Here is an 18917-nt window from a genome sequence, read left to right as displayed (position 1 = left end):
AAATTCTATCAACAATTGCATAATTTGCACAAACTCGTGACAATGTGTGTTTGTTGGTAAATAAATGTAAATGCTTGACATAAAAAAAACCGGAGAGTTAAATTCAACTGATTATAGTGTTTAAATCACGTACGTGCTGTACGCCCCACCTAAAAATGTCAATAAATATTGACTGGTAAATATTTTTTATTTACTTTAGACATAACTCTGAACTAATAAATAATATATAACAATGAAGTGAAAGTTCTGACAGGGAAAGTCCTTGCTAAGCCGAAGTTTGTGGCGTGGATGTGGTTTCCGTTTTTTCGCAAACATTTTATGTAACAAAAAAGTTCGCGTTCAATAATATTTGCAAATGATTTGAGTTATCGAATTATAAATATAAATAAACACAAGTAAATATATCGGAATGTTATAGCCCAAGTCACAATGCAGCTTCGCAAAATCGCGCGGATTTTCGGAAGAACGATTGGAAATTGATGCGTGCGATTTCGCGTGTTTTGTGAGCAAGTCAGGAATGCTTTGTTTTCATTTCGCATGCATATATCTGCGTCTGTTTATTTAATTTTGATTTTCGTTGCTATTAATTTGCAATCAATTATTGTTGGAATAATATTTGCTCACGAATAAAATAACGGATATACGGTTTCAAAATATTTCGCTGCGGAATGATTTTTCTGTATACTTTTTTAACTTATTTATTAATTTAATTTTTAGTTTTATTTAATTTTTTTACTTTTTTATTTCTACTTTGTTTTTGTTTTTGTTCTATTTTGTTTTTGTTTTTATTTTATTTTTTTTATTTTATTTTTTATTTTTATTTTTTGCTTTTTATATTTGAGTATATACCGCTTTCAAATATTCATAGCAAATAATTCGAACTAAATAAGTAGTGAGTCCACTTGGAGTAACAGATTTCTTCTCACAAAGAGAGAACATGACAGCTTGTTGAGATTGAAGCACTTGGAAACACTGGCAAGTGAAATAATTCCATTTTTTCTTGTCTTTCTTACGCGCAATCCACCAATCCCTCACAATTTTGAGTCGAATTGATATATACGAGTACAATGATTGTATCGTATATTCAATAAAAAAATGAATAAGGTTTTTCTCTTTCTTCATACTTATACTCCAAATATAGTTGTGTCCTGCTCTAAAACTGATGACTGATTCAATGCTCCTGCTATTCATAGTTACTCTTAAGGTTTTATGAAACACGTTTTTTAGTATTTTCCTGAATTTCACTTTATCGCAAAACTCCAATGAAGTCGTCCCTGAAATTTGTTTGAACTGTCGATGATGCTTTACACATATTTTTCAATATTTTCGCAATTTTATTATTTTCGACTGATGGTAACCGTTTTCTGGAATATGTCTACATTCAAGATTTCCCAAATTGTTATTTTCTCTGAGCCATTCTTTATGCCTAAATTTGGCAGAGAGTTAAAAAAATTTACGTTTTTCGATAGGTGGCAACTCTGTTAAAAATTAAGTGCAATTTTATGATTTTCAATAATTTCCAAAAATTATTTTTTTATACCTAAATTTGGCAGAGATTTTAAATAAATTTACGTTTTTCGATAGGTGGCAACTCTGTTAAAAATTAAGTGCAATTTTATGATTTTCAATAATTTCCAAAAATTATTTTTTTATACCTAAATTTGGCAGAGAATTAAAATAAAATTACGTTTTTCGGCTGATGGCAACTCTGTTAAAAATTAAGTGTCATTTTATGATTTTCAATAATTTCCAGAAAGCCATTCTTTATACCTAAATTTGGCAGAGATTTAAAAAAAATTTACGTTTTTCGATAAGTGGCAACTCTGTTAATTAAGTGTAATTTTATTTTTCTCAAAAATTCTTGTTTCAGAAATACATTCAATGGTTTTTTCTGTTTTTTTTCGGGTTCCCGTTTATATCTATAACTTGGAAGATGAGCGAAGTTTCAAACGAAAGTGTGAAAATTAATGAAATCGGAAGATAACACCGCAACGTGTTTTTCTTATAACGGTGCATATTTGTGCTTAGAATGAATAAAATCGGGTGAAAACTCGCACTAAACCCCATATTACTAAAAGGCCTTAGTACCTGCAGGTACTTCACTGGCTTTAATCCTTGCAAATTGATAGAATAGGAAATGTTCGGTTATACCCGTACTTAGCTCTTCCTTACTTGTTTAATATATGAACAAAATGTTGTACTAACCTTTGCGAAATAAATATGAAAATGAGTTTTATGACCACACAAATAAATTTGTTTTTTGCTTCAAAACATGCAAATGCAACAATGCTTAGTTCGAGCTCACCACACCATAAATTTAAAGATTCTCTTAATATCAACGAAATTCGGTAGTAAGTAGAAGCATGCAAGATAGTTTATCATAATAGAAATATTATTCTCAACATTTAGCCAAAATAATGGGTTGCCAAGTCGAAAGTGCGCCATTCTGTACCACACGTACCAGCCATGGCTTAGCACAAATCACTCATTTAGATGTGTATGAAGTCTCGTATATGCTTATTAAAAAGAAGAATCAGGCAGCCAACCGGTTAGTGCAGACACACGACCCATCTATTTCGGTGCAGATTGGCTTTTTCTTCGTTTTTGCATTTGCAAAAATGAATTGGATTCCCGTGTCTCTCGTAAGCCACATCCGTGAATCCACAAATCCGTGTTTGAATTGCTCGTTAAAAGCGCGGACACACACACACACAAATGGAAACAACAACAAAACGCATGTATTTTAAATATTTCAGTTGGAGGCGAGAACTGGGTTTCGTGATGATCTCGTTAATTATGCAGCGAGCCGGTTGAGTGGCAACGCTGGCCACCCCACCGCCGGTTAGTTATGTGACAATTAATTTGAAGCGGCAGAGATCATGTGATTTGCATATACATGCAATGCATGTTTGTATGTGTATGATTTGTGTACAAATTATTTTAAGAATTGTATATTTGTTTTTGCATATTTTAATATTCAACAGCTTTATGAATGGAAACGTTCAGTTGGGCTAGAAAAAAAAGTGACTTGACTGCTCATTCATATATTTGGTGTACTAGTAAATTAAAAAAAATAATAATTTTTTGCTTTTTATAATTAGCTGGTTTTGTCCGAAATGCATTTAAGCAAAATTTATGGCGCTTTCGATCATAAAAAATGCCAGTTTTAGGACAAACAAGCAAAAGAATAGACATTTTTGATTTCATTTTTTTCAATCACACACTTTAAAGTGTCAATTAGTTTACAACAACATTTGAACAACAAAATTTACGCCCATAAAATGAGCAACTGTGTAGTCACATGTTATAAGTAACTGTATAATTTTTGCCGACACACGCGATCACTTGCGATCACACGATCAAATTGAAAACATGTCACATTTAAAGAGGGGCTAACATATGTTGATATTGTTGTGTTGTCCGCATATGTGTGCCACGTGCAACACTACACAATATCAGTACTTTGCAACAACTGCAATATTTTCTATATAACTGTATGATCGCTTACAACCCTCTATATGCCAAAGTACGCACGCCTTTAAGCAGTTAATTTCAATGTCAATGTCAATGTCGTGAACCTGGCGCACACCTCTTGAACTTGCCGCTGGTTTGCTTTGCAACTTGCCGTAACCAGTTTCATTTTGTAGGCTTCTCAGCCGGCAAATGATCACTTTATAAACGATTAGTTATATTTGTGCGCACTGCACTGTGTATTTATTTACGCTTTATTAATTTTCTGCTGAGCCGACGATTTTTCAAATTAAAATTTTTAGTTTTGTATGGCAGATCTTTCAACAAATCTTTAATGAGATTATTTGCGTTCATCGCACAATTGTAAAGCTCATTTCGTGGCAGCAATTTGTTGCAAATTTTACATAAATCACTTGAAAGTCAAAAACTGTAAATTTCATTTGCTTAGGCGTTTCCATTTCATCACTTTTTTGTTCGTTATCTTTGAGCGCTGCCTTTTTGTTAATTAATTTACATATGAAAGCAAGCACAAGGTTATACAGTTGAATTCAGTATAAAAAATTAAGTACGTGCCTCATTAAAATTTTGAATTATGCGAATTGCTGATTGGATACGTCTTTTTGTAGTTTTTTGTGAATCGTAGACGGCGTATAAAGGCAATTTGTGGAAATCACCTAGCATCAGAATTGCTTTCGTATCACAATTTCAGTTGGTATGTGGCTTCGCTAAAATTTTGCATAGCTACATATATGTTTTGCGCTTAAATGTAGGCAACAGTTTTTATTCGATCTTTTTTCTAATCTTTTTAGGATAAACTGATATGCGTAAGCTGAGTGTTTGTAAAAGTAAAAGAATTAGAGCTAAAAATTTGTAAAAAGAAAACATCATTTTTTTATTAATCTTAAAATCGCTTCACCAGAAAGCGAAGTCTGCATATAAAAGGAGTTTGTAGAGATCATCTAGCATTGTTTTTGATCAACAATTTTAGTTGGTATGTGGCTTCGCTAAAACTTTCCATTGCTATATGTTTTACGCTTTAATGTAGGCAACAGTTTATTCGAACTTATGTTCTCATCTTTTTACGACAATCTTAAATACATACATAAGCGCTGTTTTTGTTAATAATAATTCAAAAAATCTTTTCAAATAGAAATAATAATTTTCCATATCTAAAATTGGTCACGTTTGATTGACGGTTGCTCTCATTTGTTCCGTAGCGCCTATTGTACATATGAAGTTTTTTGCCATAAGTCCACACTTTCAATTAGCGTCACTTAAATATTTATTGTACGAAAACTCGTGCTGTTTGCCGTCTTATGTTATGACGTACTATTTTCGTTGCGTCGGTGTTTATATAAATAGCCCTCATTTGGGAACTGTTCCTTTATACTTTCTGTTAATGCCGTCTATGACGAAAGTGTTGAAAGAAAATTTCTATTGTTGAACTTCACGCTGATTTTTTAGTTTATATGTGAAAAAACGTAAAAATTTCAGTTAGCAAAACTCAATAAATGTTTAAGTACTCGTTAAGTATTATTTAAGTACCCGTTAAGTTTTGGTTAAGTACTCGTTAGGTTTCGGTTCGTTAAATTTTGCTTAAATTCTCGTTATGTTTTGGTTAAGTACTTGTTAAGTTTCAGTTAAGTACTCCTTAAGTTTTGTAGCGAGACAAACATACAGTTTTTTCTTTTAATATCAATAATTCCACACTATTTTCCGTTGTACGGACAAAATCTTCTAATTGAGAGTTCTTTGTTTAAAGTGAAACCTTCACGGAATAAGCCGAAGCACTGGATAACCCTTGTTTAGATCGGTTGCAACTCTCAAAACATTTATTTTTGTCTTCAAAAATGTTCATGTGTGTTCTTAAATATGTATAAATTCATATTCCACAAAAATTAAAAATAATTGATTATTCCCAGAAAATCATGTTTTTCAGGCTTTTGCATTAGATGTGTCGCTTAAGGAAAGAAGAAGCTTTAATTGTTCTTCATTTATTCGAAAGTCTTTCAGTCTGATGCCTAAAAAATAAATATTTGAAAATAGTTTCTTATGTTCACATTTTCTTAGAAAAAAGATTGTTAAAGAAATCTACTGATTCCTATAAAAAACGTTACTTAGATTGGCCCCTTTTCCAACACTCGCAACTAAAAGTAAACATACCGCTTTATGACTGTAATAGTCTATTGTCAAACTCTAGGTTTATGATTTAATTGCGCTGTTATTTGCACACCGTTATAACTGTTCCCGAAATGTCTGCAGTTCTCAGTACTTAGAAGAAACGTGCCTTCTAACGATTATAAAAATATTGCGTTAATGTTCTTATTTATAGCAATTAGACTCACTGACAATGGCATGTATTTTTTCATACCGCCACACATCCTTGATACATATTTTGTGCCATAATTTATAATTCGTTTTCAATTTGAGTTTAATGCAGAAATTCATATTTACTGATTTCATATTTATTGCTCTAATGGCCGTCGTGTGAACTTCGCTTTTATTGACCACCATAATTTTGAATGCTAATCAAATTTGTAGCTATGGTGCGGGTCAATAAATTTCACGTCATAAATGAGCATATGAAATTTACAATCTATTTTTAATACATTTTTAACACTTCGGTTAAAAATACGGCACAAATATTTGTTCGGAAAAATTAACAAGCATTTACATTAATTTTATTTGTCAATATATTCTCGATACATATAAGTCACTACATAGTATACCCATTGCAAGCAGTTGAACTCAAAATCACAACAGTGTTTATTTTATCAATCGTTGGCGTACAAACTTTGAAAGAGCAAATGAGCGTGCGCAAAAAGAGAAAGAGAGAGTGGCGCAAAATGAGTAGTGAGCGCATTGAGTGTGCGCTAGAGGGCTTGTATGCACCTGTTTGAATATTGAAAAGTGAGTTTTGACTAAATATGATATATGTATGACAATGAGAGAGTTACCAGACTTCGCGAATTAAAACTTTATGAGAGTACTTAATGATCGGTTATCATATTAATATTTAATTAAATTATTAAAAATGGAATGAACTCGTTTCTTAAATAATTTTTGTATTTCTTAATACCTAGAATATATTAGATGGAAATAGTCTGGGTTCCTAGTATATGAAGACAGTAAATATTTAGATATAAAATAATTTTAAGTTTCCAAGTGGAAAAAAATCGTACATTTTCAATTTTTTTTTTGTTCTCAAAAATATATATTTTCTTTTCATTAAGATCATCATCACATGTCTTTAAAAAATAATGCAATTAGCAAAAATTAGCGTCATCTGATTACAATAATCTTATGAAAAAAAACTTATTGGCGTAGAACTTTCGAACGGAGAGATCAGATTATTCTATTCAAATCAAATCAGAAAGAGCAGATTATTTCATTCAAATCAGATTTTTTCATAAAAGGAAAGTCAGCTCAGACAGTTAATAATGCTTGGAACTCCAGCTTCTATACAACCAATCTGGCATGCCTGCATTACCGCTCAGTTCTCAAAATACTACTATTCATTGCGCTCTCAAAATATTTGACGACTTGTTGGATAAACCTTTCACAATTTTATCACTTCCACGTAACACTCTCACTCTCAACACATGACGAAGTTGCTACCGAATGACGTAGAATCGTCTGGCCTGCACTTTAAACGCCGGTCTACTCAACGTTCTGATTTATTTAGCCAAACTCTGTGCGTGCCACGACTACTGCAACTCATGTAGCGTGAGTGAGTTGCGCCGGCAGCTTTGTTCTACTGTCTTCGTCTAATGCAGTTTTATCTTATCGTCAATGTTTGTCAATGAACTTAACCGCTCTCAAAACAGTCGCCGGCATGGCACATTTATTCAATGCTTGTGAGCGGTCAGCACAATGATCGCCAGCGATTGCAATTGGCGCTCGCTCCCAACGTCACTTGAATTGGAGCACGCTGAGCGCAATGCTCAAACGATATCAAAGATAAATGTGAGCAAGAGTACTGCTGTAATTGTGCGTTGCGCTCATATTTACAGAGTGTATGCAGTGGATATAACATTTTTCGGCCTGAGAGCGTGGAGTGTCTTCGGAGGCGGCAATTTTTCGCATATATAATATGGCCTGTCGCCGCGACAATGAAATTATTGGTGAAACAGATTTCGCAAAGAGAACAACAACTTCTGTAGTGCTTCAATAAACAGCCTATCAGTGAAGAAAAATTTGAAAAAATATATTACAAAATTGTGAAATATATTAGAATTGTGAAAATACTTTACCGCAACGTCTATGCACGTTAATCGAATGGTCAGGGAAAAAATCGTTAATAATTTCCTACGCCAAAACTACAACTGGAGTGCCACTTGGGAACGCGCTCAACGGCACTTTGACAAACGCTGAAAGAAGCTTGCATAGCCGAAAGGTTGCTTCAACAAATCAATTTGAATAAAAAAGAAAAACAGAATATAAAACAAAGTTGTAAAGAATAATTTGCCATTCAAATTGTACGCGACGAAATAATTGAATTCAATTGAAGGCAATCAGTGATTAGCGTTTTTGATAAAAAAATACGTAACTTAACGGGTGTGTGGTGCTCAAGCAACCCTGCAAGATAACGCATTGAACACCTTGTGGTGATTAGCGATAAAGTGATTTGCAATTCATTACTTTACAAAAGAATTATAAAGAAAATACAAAACTTAAAAAAAAACTGAGCAAAAAAAACTTGAAACGTTTTACAGTATTTTGAAAACAAGTATTTTAAAAACAATAAAATGACACCGAGACTCATCACTTACATACTGGTAATAATTTATTTCGCATTTTTAAACAAATTTTTCTTGCTATAAATAAGTCAGTTTATGTAATCTTTTGAGTGTTCATGTTGAAAATCAGGCTAGGCAAAATATTTAAATTTCGCTAAAATTATGAGTTTTCAAGTTTATATAACTGATTTCGTTTAGTTTATTAAACTGCTCCTAAAATCATGACTTTGAAACTAGTTTGTAACTACACCTAAAGTCATGAGTTCTGAACTAGTTTTTAACTATTTTTTGTAGTATTTGCATTTCCTTTGATTTAACATTGGTTTTAATGCTTCAGCGGCATAACAAAGGCACATATCAAATAGGCAATACAAAAAAATATGTATGTACATATACATATGTATGTATGTATGTAAAAAGCAAAAGTGGAATTTCAGCGAAAAGGTTTTATGTTTAGACTGTTTTAAAATTTGCTTGCAATTTTCTTGTGAAGTATTTTAAGCTATGCTTAAACATTTCTCAAAATTTTAATTTTTTGTTTTTAGTTATTTTAAACCTTTTCTTACAATGGTTTAAATGGTTAAAAATATGATTACAATTTAAAAGTATCTTTTCAGTTGCTATTTTTCAAACTCACCCTAAAGTGGTGATTTAGGTACTAGTTTGTAACTAGTTAGAATAAGGCTACGGCGCTTATTTCACTTTTTCGGGAAGAAAACAAATTATTTTATACTATTTGTACCATGTCTCTTTTTATTAAGCTGTTATTTCGAAACTCACTTTAAAGTGTTGATTTCGGTACTAGTTTGCAACTAGTTAGAAACAATTGCAATATTATCGGACTATTGCATTTATTTCACTATGTAAAGAAACATTATTATTTTTCGAACTCCCCCTAAAGTGTTGATTATGGTACTAGTTTGCAACTTGTTAGAAACACTTCCATTAGTTCATTTTTTGAAATTAAGAAAAAGCGAGTGACCACAAATGATCTTTTTATAAAATTGAAAATTTTTTTTATTTATTTATCACACATTCTACGGTTCTAATATGCAGTAAGCATGTTTTGGCTTTACTTCCTAAAAATAAGTAAGACCAATTGCTGATAAGAAATGAGTCATGATACGCTTAGAACATTTATGATCGATTGCTATTTTTCAACCATTTATACACTTATTTACCACAGTATATACATACTGTGCCGCTTCATTTAGACGAAATTTAAAGCAAGAAATTTTGTTATTTCTCTGGTGCTTGACTTAACTTATCTTATTTTCTACAGCAACAATTAAATAAAATGCTATAAAATTACGTCATAAACACAATTAAATGCTATTAGTTGACAAGTTGAAATCTTGATTAATATATACAGCAACAAAAAATATGTAAATAAATTAAAGTTATAATAAAAGAAATTAAAAATATAATAAAATTTTTTTTTGCGCAGATATGTTAATTTAGCACCTCAACAGCATTATTCATATTTTTTTACTTCCAAAAGACAAAAACTTATATGACAACGCAATATTAAAATGTTACTCATACGCCCCGGTGCACCGTCGTTAGCTTCATATAAAGCCCATTTGTAGAGCAATTAAAAGGTTTTGGTTTATTTGCGTTGAAATTATGATTACATAAATGTTATTAACTGGCTATTAATAAGCTTTTTTGTTACACGTGAATTTACAGCAATTGCGCTGAGACAGAATATTATAATATAATTATATAAAATAAATTAATAACAAAGAATTATTGCTACAATAAAGATGTTTGTTACAGTTGATAACTGTAATGAAAATGACAATGAGATAAGCCTACATTTGATTATTCAGCTATAAAATGATTTGAAAGTTTCTTTACTTTAGTTTTGATTTAAGTATTCTATTTTATATTAAAATTTTATATTTTTAGAATTAAAGCATATGTAAGACTTAAAAATAACTTAGTATTATTATTTTTCTGTAAAATACAGTACACTAATAATTTTCTATCTTCTTCTACCTTGCAGTGCGGCATGCGCCATCCTACCACAGGACTAAGCGAAGACGACCTCAGTCGTCTCACTGGTTCATCCTCATCGACAGCATCTTGTGACAGCAATTCATCATCCTCCTCTTCATCATCATCGTCTTCTTCTTCGTCATCGGCGGCGAACACGCCCGCACATAAGGAGGGCGTCGACAGCGTCGAGTGCGTACACCACACACTCACCGCGCTCGCTAGTCCCGACAAAACGACCAACAACACATTAGCCCTGGTCGCCAGCACACTCAAGCAAAATAACAATAATATCATAAACATTAGCAGCATTAATAGCCACCATAACAATAACAACAACAATATTAATAATAACGGTACACAAACAAATACATCAACACGTTTTAGTTCAACATATCTACCCGAACTGATAAATCCGCTGGATTGGCAAAAATCACGTAAGCGTAAAGAGCGCCTTGACAGCACTTCATCAGTCACGCAGGATCGTAAGCTACAGCGCTCCAATAGCGAAGAGCTACTCACGCAAGAGCAGCAGGCGGCAACGGTGGGCAGCGCCGATGCGCTTAATGCCGGCAGCAACGCGTTGAAGGAGAACAAGAGCGCGGATGTTATTAGACGCGTTTCATCGGAGGATTTCAAGAAGACCGCCTCGTACGCTATTTACGAGCAAGAGTTGCGCGAAGCGGCCGAGTGTCGCGCTGCCGATCTAAAGCAGCGCCAGTCGCAGCAGCAGCAACAGCGCAGCGCCGCGGATGAGAATGACGGTGCGTTAGCCAATCGTCAAAAACTGCAACAACAGCAACAAGAAGATAGCGCGCACGCACCTGTCTACCGCGACTCGTGGGTCACCGGTCCCACCAAAGATATGACGCGTCGCTCGCGCTACGAAACTAGCCCGGCGCGATCGCAGCGCTTCTCGCCCATACGCACCAACGGCGTTAACGGCAACAGCAACAAACATCGCGACAGCGATGACAGTGAATGCGAACATGAGCGTCGACGCAGCAGCGAGCGTTCGTGCAAGTCACGTCAGCCGCCCGGCCGCAAGGTGGGCGTTGTGAAGAAGAGCAGCGCCAGCGGTGGTAGCAGCAGCGCGGCTAGCAGCGCTGCCAAGTATTTGGCCACCTCGAAGCGTTTCGATGAGAATTCCGCCTACAAATATGATCTGTCCACGTTGAAGTATGAACGACGCGGTTTCATTAGCAAGAAAGGCACCACCACCACCGCTAACGGTAGCACAAGCAACAGTAGCGGCAACGGCAGCGGCAGTGAACGCGCCACCAACGACCACAATGACAATAATCTAATTGACTTCCATCAACAGCCACAAAAGGCAGCGCCAACGGCACAGCCGCAAGCGCAGACCGTTGCTTCGCCCACCACACAATTGCAGCTCAAAAGCGTCAATGGCATCGCAACTGCCGCGCCCAAGGAGAACAAAGCGGCGCCGACTGCGCAGTCAGTAAAGCGCACGAGCGCCATTAGCAGCGCCTACAACAGCGTACCGCTGACAGCGGCACAAGAGGCGCTGCCATGGGGGCGCAGCGTACCCGAAGATGCCACACCGATGCTCAGCCGTCGCTATGCGCCCGTGCGTCATCATCCCGTCGATAATCTCGATACCGCTGCGAAGCTCTCCAAAGTCATGCCCTATCCGCAACAGTTTCACAAGCAATCCGCAGCGCAGCGTTTCGATGACGACATGGATTGCATGGAGTCGCTCAGCACGTTCCGTGCCTTTACCTCGCGCGATGTTATGGAACAAGTCATACCCGCAATGATGTCTTTCCAATCGCCCGAAGAGCGTCTTAAGCAGGTGAATAAACGCCTGACCGCTTTAAAGAAGAAGCTTGTACAGCTAGAAGAGGCTTACGAAATGCGCATGGGCTATCGGCCGTCACAGGCGGAGCGCATGAATGACAAATACATGAAAAACATATTGGCTGAGATAACTAAGTTGCGCAAGGAGCGCCAGGAGTTGAAGGTCGATCCGATGGGCGCGCTGGGCTTGAAAGTGAGCGGTGGCATGGACGCGGCCAAGAAATTGGAGAAAATGAAGACAACCTTGCAGGAGATTGAGCAGGTAAGCTGAGATTGGTTTTTGTGATTTAAAAAATTTTTTTTTTTTAATTTTATTTTCGTTTTTTGTTTGAGCGGCTCTTATGAAGTTGGGGGAATTGAAATAAGTTATGATTTAGATTTTGACGCCCTTATAAATTATATAAGGCGCTCTCTAGAAAAAGCGTATAAATAGTTTTTTGTACCAATTTCGCACTCAGCTGTCATCTTTGTGCCCTGGACGGCTTTACGCTTTTGAAGTATCCTACCCTTGTCTATTTATACACACCTTAGTCACCAAAAATAGTTCTTGTTTACCTCTACAACAAATTCAGATGACGTCTGCATTCTTCTCTTGCTTTCTTCTCTGGCTTGTGCGGGCATATAGTATATGTACAAGTGCAGACCCAGACAAGCTGACTAACCTCTTCCGCGTGAAGAAATATCTTACATTTATTTATATAAAGCATTTCATGCATATGTTTTAGTTTAAACAAAGAAAAATGCGAACTGTAAAATTCAAAACGACAGCGAAACGCAGCCGAAAACACACACACCTATATATCAACATATGCCTACACGCCCACTCGCTAACGAATACATTTAAAAACATTAAAAAACTGCAGCAAAACGCAAGCGCGCTACGTCACGTGTAAACGCCGCACTTTTAAGCGATTAAACATCGCTAAATTTAAATGTCATACAATTATAAAAAGCAACAACAACAATAAAAGAATTAATGTGCGACGCTGAGACTGCGAAAGTGCGAAAGCACTTGTCATTAGTGGGTTGCTAAAAAATAAAGAAGCACATTAGGTTGTGTAACAGTGCTAATGGTTAAATGTATACGTATTTAAGAGTATAAATATGTATATTATATAAATATAAATATATATGTATACTCAAAATATAAATATACACTCTCAATATATTCTATAAATGTATCTACAAATTCAAATTCTGACAGCACTTAGTCTTATATGGCCGTTTATTGAGTACATTTTCTTTTTTTTTTTTTTGAAAAAACAAGCATTTCTTTTTGCTATTCGATCTTGCCGGATCGCTTTTGCACATGTGACGTTATATTTTGGCAATGGCATTACAGCACGTATGTACATATGTGCTTTGTGCTCTTATGGCGCGTAAGAATTATGCCTCACTTGCCTACAATTATTATTCATAGCAAAAAATAGGAACAATTTTGCGAGACCAATCAAATTTAGTCTGCCTGTAAATTTTTGTGATTGAGTCACTTGCCACTTTTCCTATGTACATATGTAGTACACATTTTGGTATTTTTATTTAATTTTTAATTTTTCAATTCATACACCTATGGTATATTAGTCAGTTTTTTAAAATTCGTGTTCATAGCAAAATAACCTATGGATTCTCTTAGATATGTTAGATTAGATTATTTTTTTACTTATTGCACAATATTATTGAAGGTTCATAATGTTTTCTTTATATTTTATTAGATTTTTTATTTTGTTCGTATTCAATATTTTGTTATTTATTGCACAATATTATTGTAGAAATCATATTGATCAATATTATTAAATTTTGAGTTAAAATTTTATATGGTAGAATTCTCATGACCAATATTTTATTGCTCAATATTATTGAAGAATTATATTTCATATTGAATTAAATTTTTTTTAATTCTAATAATCTATGGATGCTTTAATTCTCTTAGATTTGTTAGATTAGATTATTTTTTACTTATTGTACAATATTATTGAAGGTTCATAATGTTTTCTTTATATTTTGTTAGATTTTTTTATTTTGTTCGTATTCAATATTTTATTATTTATTGCACAATATTATTGAAAAATTATATTTCATATTGATCAATATAATAGCATTTCGAGTTAAAATTTTGTGTGGTCGAACTTTAATGTTCATGTCTTCGGCTTGCTCGCTCTTGTCCAAGGCAGTACCAATGGCAATACCTACATACATATATTTGATTATTTATTGCATATTATTATTGATGGTTTATATTTTTTTATATATTATTCGATTACTTTAATTTTATTCATATTCAATATTTGTGACCTGGTCTACGGAAAGGGGGCTTAGGTGTCAAAATAAGGGAGAAAAATTAATGAGATAACGAGAAACTGACGATTATTTTTAACAGCTTTTCCCAGAAAACTAGTTTTTGCACGTTAGCTCCCTTTTCGTAGACCAGGTCACATTTTATTATTTATTGCACAATATTATTGAAAAATTATATTTCGTATTGATCAATATAATAGCATTCCGAGTTAAAATTTTACTTGATCGAACTTTAATGCTCATGTCTTGGGCTTGCTCGCTCTTGCTCGCTCTTGTCCAAGGCAGTATATTCAAGGAATTTTTGTAAGAAAAATATTCATATGTTCTATATTTTTTTTTATAAAGTTTTTATGAAAAAGTATATGAAACAGCCAACTCTTCTTAAGGTATAATATTTATTTAGGGCTTCAAATTTATTTTTTAAAAAGCGTTTATTAATTTTCAAAACTTTGAGGCAGATCCTATTTGCTTTTTGAAAACTAAAACCCCTAAAATCTATTTATTTTTCTAAACCAACTAACTATAGAAAATGCAAAATCGCTCATAATGTCCGTAAAGTAGTCTAGTAGTTCGCTAAACCTTTTAAAATTGTTATTAAAGTGGCTTTAAAAATCGTCGACTTTATGCTCACACTAAATCTCCAGACTATCTGAAACTATTAAACCAAGAAATAAGTATTTTTAATATAGATGCGCTCATAAGCTATAAAAGAAGTGTAGGTGTGACATTTAATATTGCATTAGTTAATGCATGAAAAAGGCTTTTGAGTCAGTTTATTATTATTGCCGCATTATGCGGGTGTAGACAATATATTTAAAATTTTCTAATGAAAAGTGTGTGTTCTAGAATGTTTTGTTTATATGCTACTTATTATCTTTTGCTAACAACAATGACTTTACTCCTCCTTTTATGAATACTCAGTTTAGTATAAGTTTAGCTTTTTTGTATGCTGTAGACTTTGAGAAATAGCGAATCGAACAAATTGGTATAAATCGCTTAGATAGGTATAAATCGCTTAAATAGGTATAATCAACTAGTGGTAGTACTAGCTAGCAACGCAAGCGCTTACAACATTTAAAAGAACCGAAACCTCTCTTTCCTGCTGTTGTTGCTGTCATATGTAAAATTTTTGATAAGAGCGCAGAGCTCAAGCATAGCGCGCCGATAGGTGGCGTATAGTGGACGGCTCTTCGGCTTATTGCCCTTATTTATTAATATTGTTTTTTGACATTCAACAATGCATACGATTCATGCCATCATATTTCATTTCATATTTGCGTCGCAATTTCCTTTGGCGCGCTCGGAGCTCGTTAGTTTGTGTTTTACAATTTCACTTATCGTTTTGGGGGATTGACAACTTTTTTGCCTTTTTTTCATATACAATTTTTGTATTTTTTGCACTTCTTTTACTCGTGATTCGCTTTTGCATTCATTTAGACTCATTTACGTAGTTAGCCTGCTTGTGGCTTTGCTCGCTCGCCTGATTAATGCTAAATGCAAATGTCAACAAATTGTGAAAATTGTCAAAAAATTTGTCGTCAATTTATCTGCTTAGTGTTGTTGCATATTCAACGCACTGAACGGCTAACGTAGCGCTGAAGGGCAATTAGGGGAATATGAAAATAGAAATAAATGTCGGTTAGTGGAAAAAATATGCATTAACACTAAAATTGTTCGGTAATCGGCGTAAATTGAATTTTTTTAAGTTCTGTCATGATTGAATTTTCCGGTTGGCTTGAAATCTTATTGCTAGTAAATTATGGCTAATTTTGAATTTTTCTGAATTTGTGAACCGCTAAGTGCCTGCCCATTAGTTCGGCTTTGAAAATTGAAGTGATGGAAGAATTTGAAATTATTTGGGGAATGAAGTTCGAGGAAAAGAAAGAAGCCAAGCAAAGTCGTGGTCTATTTTGTGTAAACCATATTTATTACTTTAATCTTTCATAAGTATTAAGGTCTTCCTGGTCAAAACTTGATTTGAAATCCTGTTCCACAAGTTCAATATAGGTTTTCAAAGGAGGTTTCGATAAGGAAGACCTTAATATTTATGAAAGATTTTAATAGAAAGTAATTAGTACATAAAATTTTTGAAAAAAAAGTTGTCTCTATTGAAATAATTTCCTGACGAGACTTACGTAATTACTCTTCACACGCACACCGTTTGCTAAGTCAAAAAAAATACACAAAATTAATGCAAGTTATCTGAACTTTTGGAACGCAAAGTTTTAGCTCATGAACTATAAACTTACGGAGCACTTTTTGCACGTACTAAATAGTATGTTACTGCACTTGTGAAACACTTATTTTATATTTCAATTAAAATTGGAAAGACGAGTTTAGCCAGATCCTTATAAAAATCAACTGAAAGCTTATTTTATACTTCAATTAAATTAGAGAAAAAAAATTTGACTGCCATATCCCTATAAAAATCAACTATATAAGATGTAAGAGTTTCTATATATGTAGAATCCCTAACTTTTTTTCGTTGACCTAAAGAAAATTCTTTAAGCTACAATAAAATTGCTTGAATATTTACTTCAAGTTTTATTTAGCTTGCCAATGTATGCGGGTGGTTGGCCCGAACTTGACAGACGAGAATTTGTTAATTGAGGAATGATTAGCGCTTTCGAGGTTTTAACTTACAACGCTCAGTCAACACACGTGTTACAAATTTACACCTAAAAACATTAATTTTAGAAAAAAATATTCACTTATTACAATCAACTTTTCTTATTAGATAAAGCTTTTATTTACCCAAACTTTTTCACTCTCTTCCTTGCAGAACCTCTCCGACAAACGTGAGGACACCAATCGCTCTGAATCGCTAGATGAACTCAACGCCGATCAGCTGGTGCAAGAGAAGAGCGCCGTACAGCATGGCCTACTCTATTTCGAGTCGCTCTACGGCCGCCCCAGCACCAAGGATGAACGCGATGCGGCGCGACCACTCTACGATCGCTACCGTCAGCTCAAGCGTATGGTGTTGCGTAGTGTTATGCAATCGGGCAGCGCTGTGGCCGGCGCGCCCGAATTGCCAACCATACTCGAAAACGAAGCAATGGTCTTCGAATTTACACCCCACCAACTCTCATCTGCCAACAGCACTGAATCGAATTCGCCCAGCGACTCGGCGAACGCGCCGAATGCTTCTTCCGATGACTCGACCACGACAACAACGGGTGCTACAACCGGTGAGGCAGCGGCATCAGCAGCAACAACAACAACAACAGCGGCTGCCAGCTCGCAGACAGCGGCGAATAGCGCGAGCGAGAATATTAGCGCTTTAAATCTGGAACAATTGTGGGAATGCTTGGAGAAGACACGCGAAGAGAAGAAGATACTCAAACGTACCATACGCGAGTATGAGACGATCTTTGAGGAGCAAAACGGGCGCAAGATGTTGAAGAACGATCGCAAAACTATCGAGGAGACATATGCGCAGTACAAGGAGAAGAAGGCAAAGACACGTCTGCTGCAGGAGCTTATCAAGAAGCAGAAGCGTTCATTTGCCTAAAGTGTGCGTGACGTAGCAACGGAGAAAAGCGCTTTGGCGAAAGCTACGCGGATACACATGACTCTTTTTTCCAACAACAATTGTTGACGTTTGCGGAAAAAGCTCAATTTGTTTGTGGCGGCGATTTTGTTTTGTTTTTACAACAACGCTTGCCGTGAGTAGTAACTTGTTTAAAGCTGCGGTCGACCTAGCAGCACCACGCACCAGCCGCAAAGCTTCGGCATTTGCGGTAACCAAAGCACGAATGCACGAGAGCTTTGTTTTACAGCACGAAAGCTTTGCGTTACAGCGCACCAACGAACACACTGCTAATCTTACATGCGAGTCTGGAGGCACTCGGCAACAACAGCAGCAGTGCAGTGTTGGCTAACGCGACGATTTACAATTTATCGATGTTTCTTTAGAAATTAGTGATTTGAAAAAACAAAATATATAACACATTATTTACTGTTAATTTTCATTACTATTTTTTATTGTATTTTATATTGTTCCATTGATTTATTGTCATGACAAAGCAAACACACAAAAACAAATATTTTACTATATCAACACATTGTTATATTAATTTTAGCAATAAAACAAATTATATATATTTATTTCTCATCTCATTTATAAAAAGCTCTATATATACATATAAACATATATTGTGTACCAAATGCGATTAAAATATTGCGATTTACTTATGTAACGCAGAGCCATCAAACAGTTATTTAGTTGTTTAAGCTCTTGTGACCAACTGTGTTAATTTTTATAAAATTCACAAAAAAAAAAAAACTTTTTAGTTCTTAAGTGGTGAAGCGCAATTTGAAGCTAAACGAAGATAAAAAAGAAAGAAAAGGCAAGAAAATACGAATAAAAGCAAAGAATATACGAGTGAAAGAAAGGAAAAGAAAGAAAAAATGATAATAAATATGCTTAGTAACGAAAGCGCACTAAAAATGTGCAAAATTATTATATAGCGAGAAAGTTAAAGTGGCGATAAAGAACGCATAATATTGAGTTTTGAGCAAAAGCAAAGTTTTTGCGAAAACAAAAAACGCTATTTGATGTACAACCATATATACATAATAAAAGAACAA

General features: G+C 34.7%; 1 protein-coding gene across 3 annotated transcripts in view; it reads left to right on the top strand.

Annotated features, from left to right (window-relative positions):
* Nucleotides 1–18696, top strand: part of LOC120770150 (protein FAM13A) — a 57536-nt gene extending 38840 nt beyond the window's left edge. For 2 of the 3 annotated variants that reach the window (XM_040097344.1, XM_040097345.1), the window contains exons 3-4: nt 10219–12291; nt 17107–18696. In XM_040097344.1, the coding sequence (XP_039953278.1) occupies nt 10225–12291; nt 17107–17838 (2799 nt within the window). In that variant the 5' untranslated portion in view covers nt 10219–10224 and the 3' untranslated portion in view covers nt 17839–18696. Of the gene's footprint in view, nt 1–7605; nt 8250–10218; nt 12292–17106 lie in introns of those variants that run through there. The other variant, XM_040097343.1, reaches the window with a different exon arrangement.
* The last annotated feature ends 221 nt before the right edge of the window (nt 18697–18917 follow it).

Source organism: Bactrocera tryoni, chromosome 3, assembly GCF_016617805.1.
Source record: "Bactrocera tryoni isolate S06 chromosome 3, CSIRO_BtryS06_freeze2, whole genome shotgun sequence".
Classification (NCBI taxonomy): domain Eukaryota; kingdom Metazoa; phylum Arthropoda; class Insecta; order Diptera; family Tephritidae; genus Bactrocera; species Bactrocera tryoni.
The sequence above is the reverse complement of the archived record's forward strand: the minus strand, read 5'-3'. Positions and strand labels throughout refer to the sequence as shown.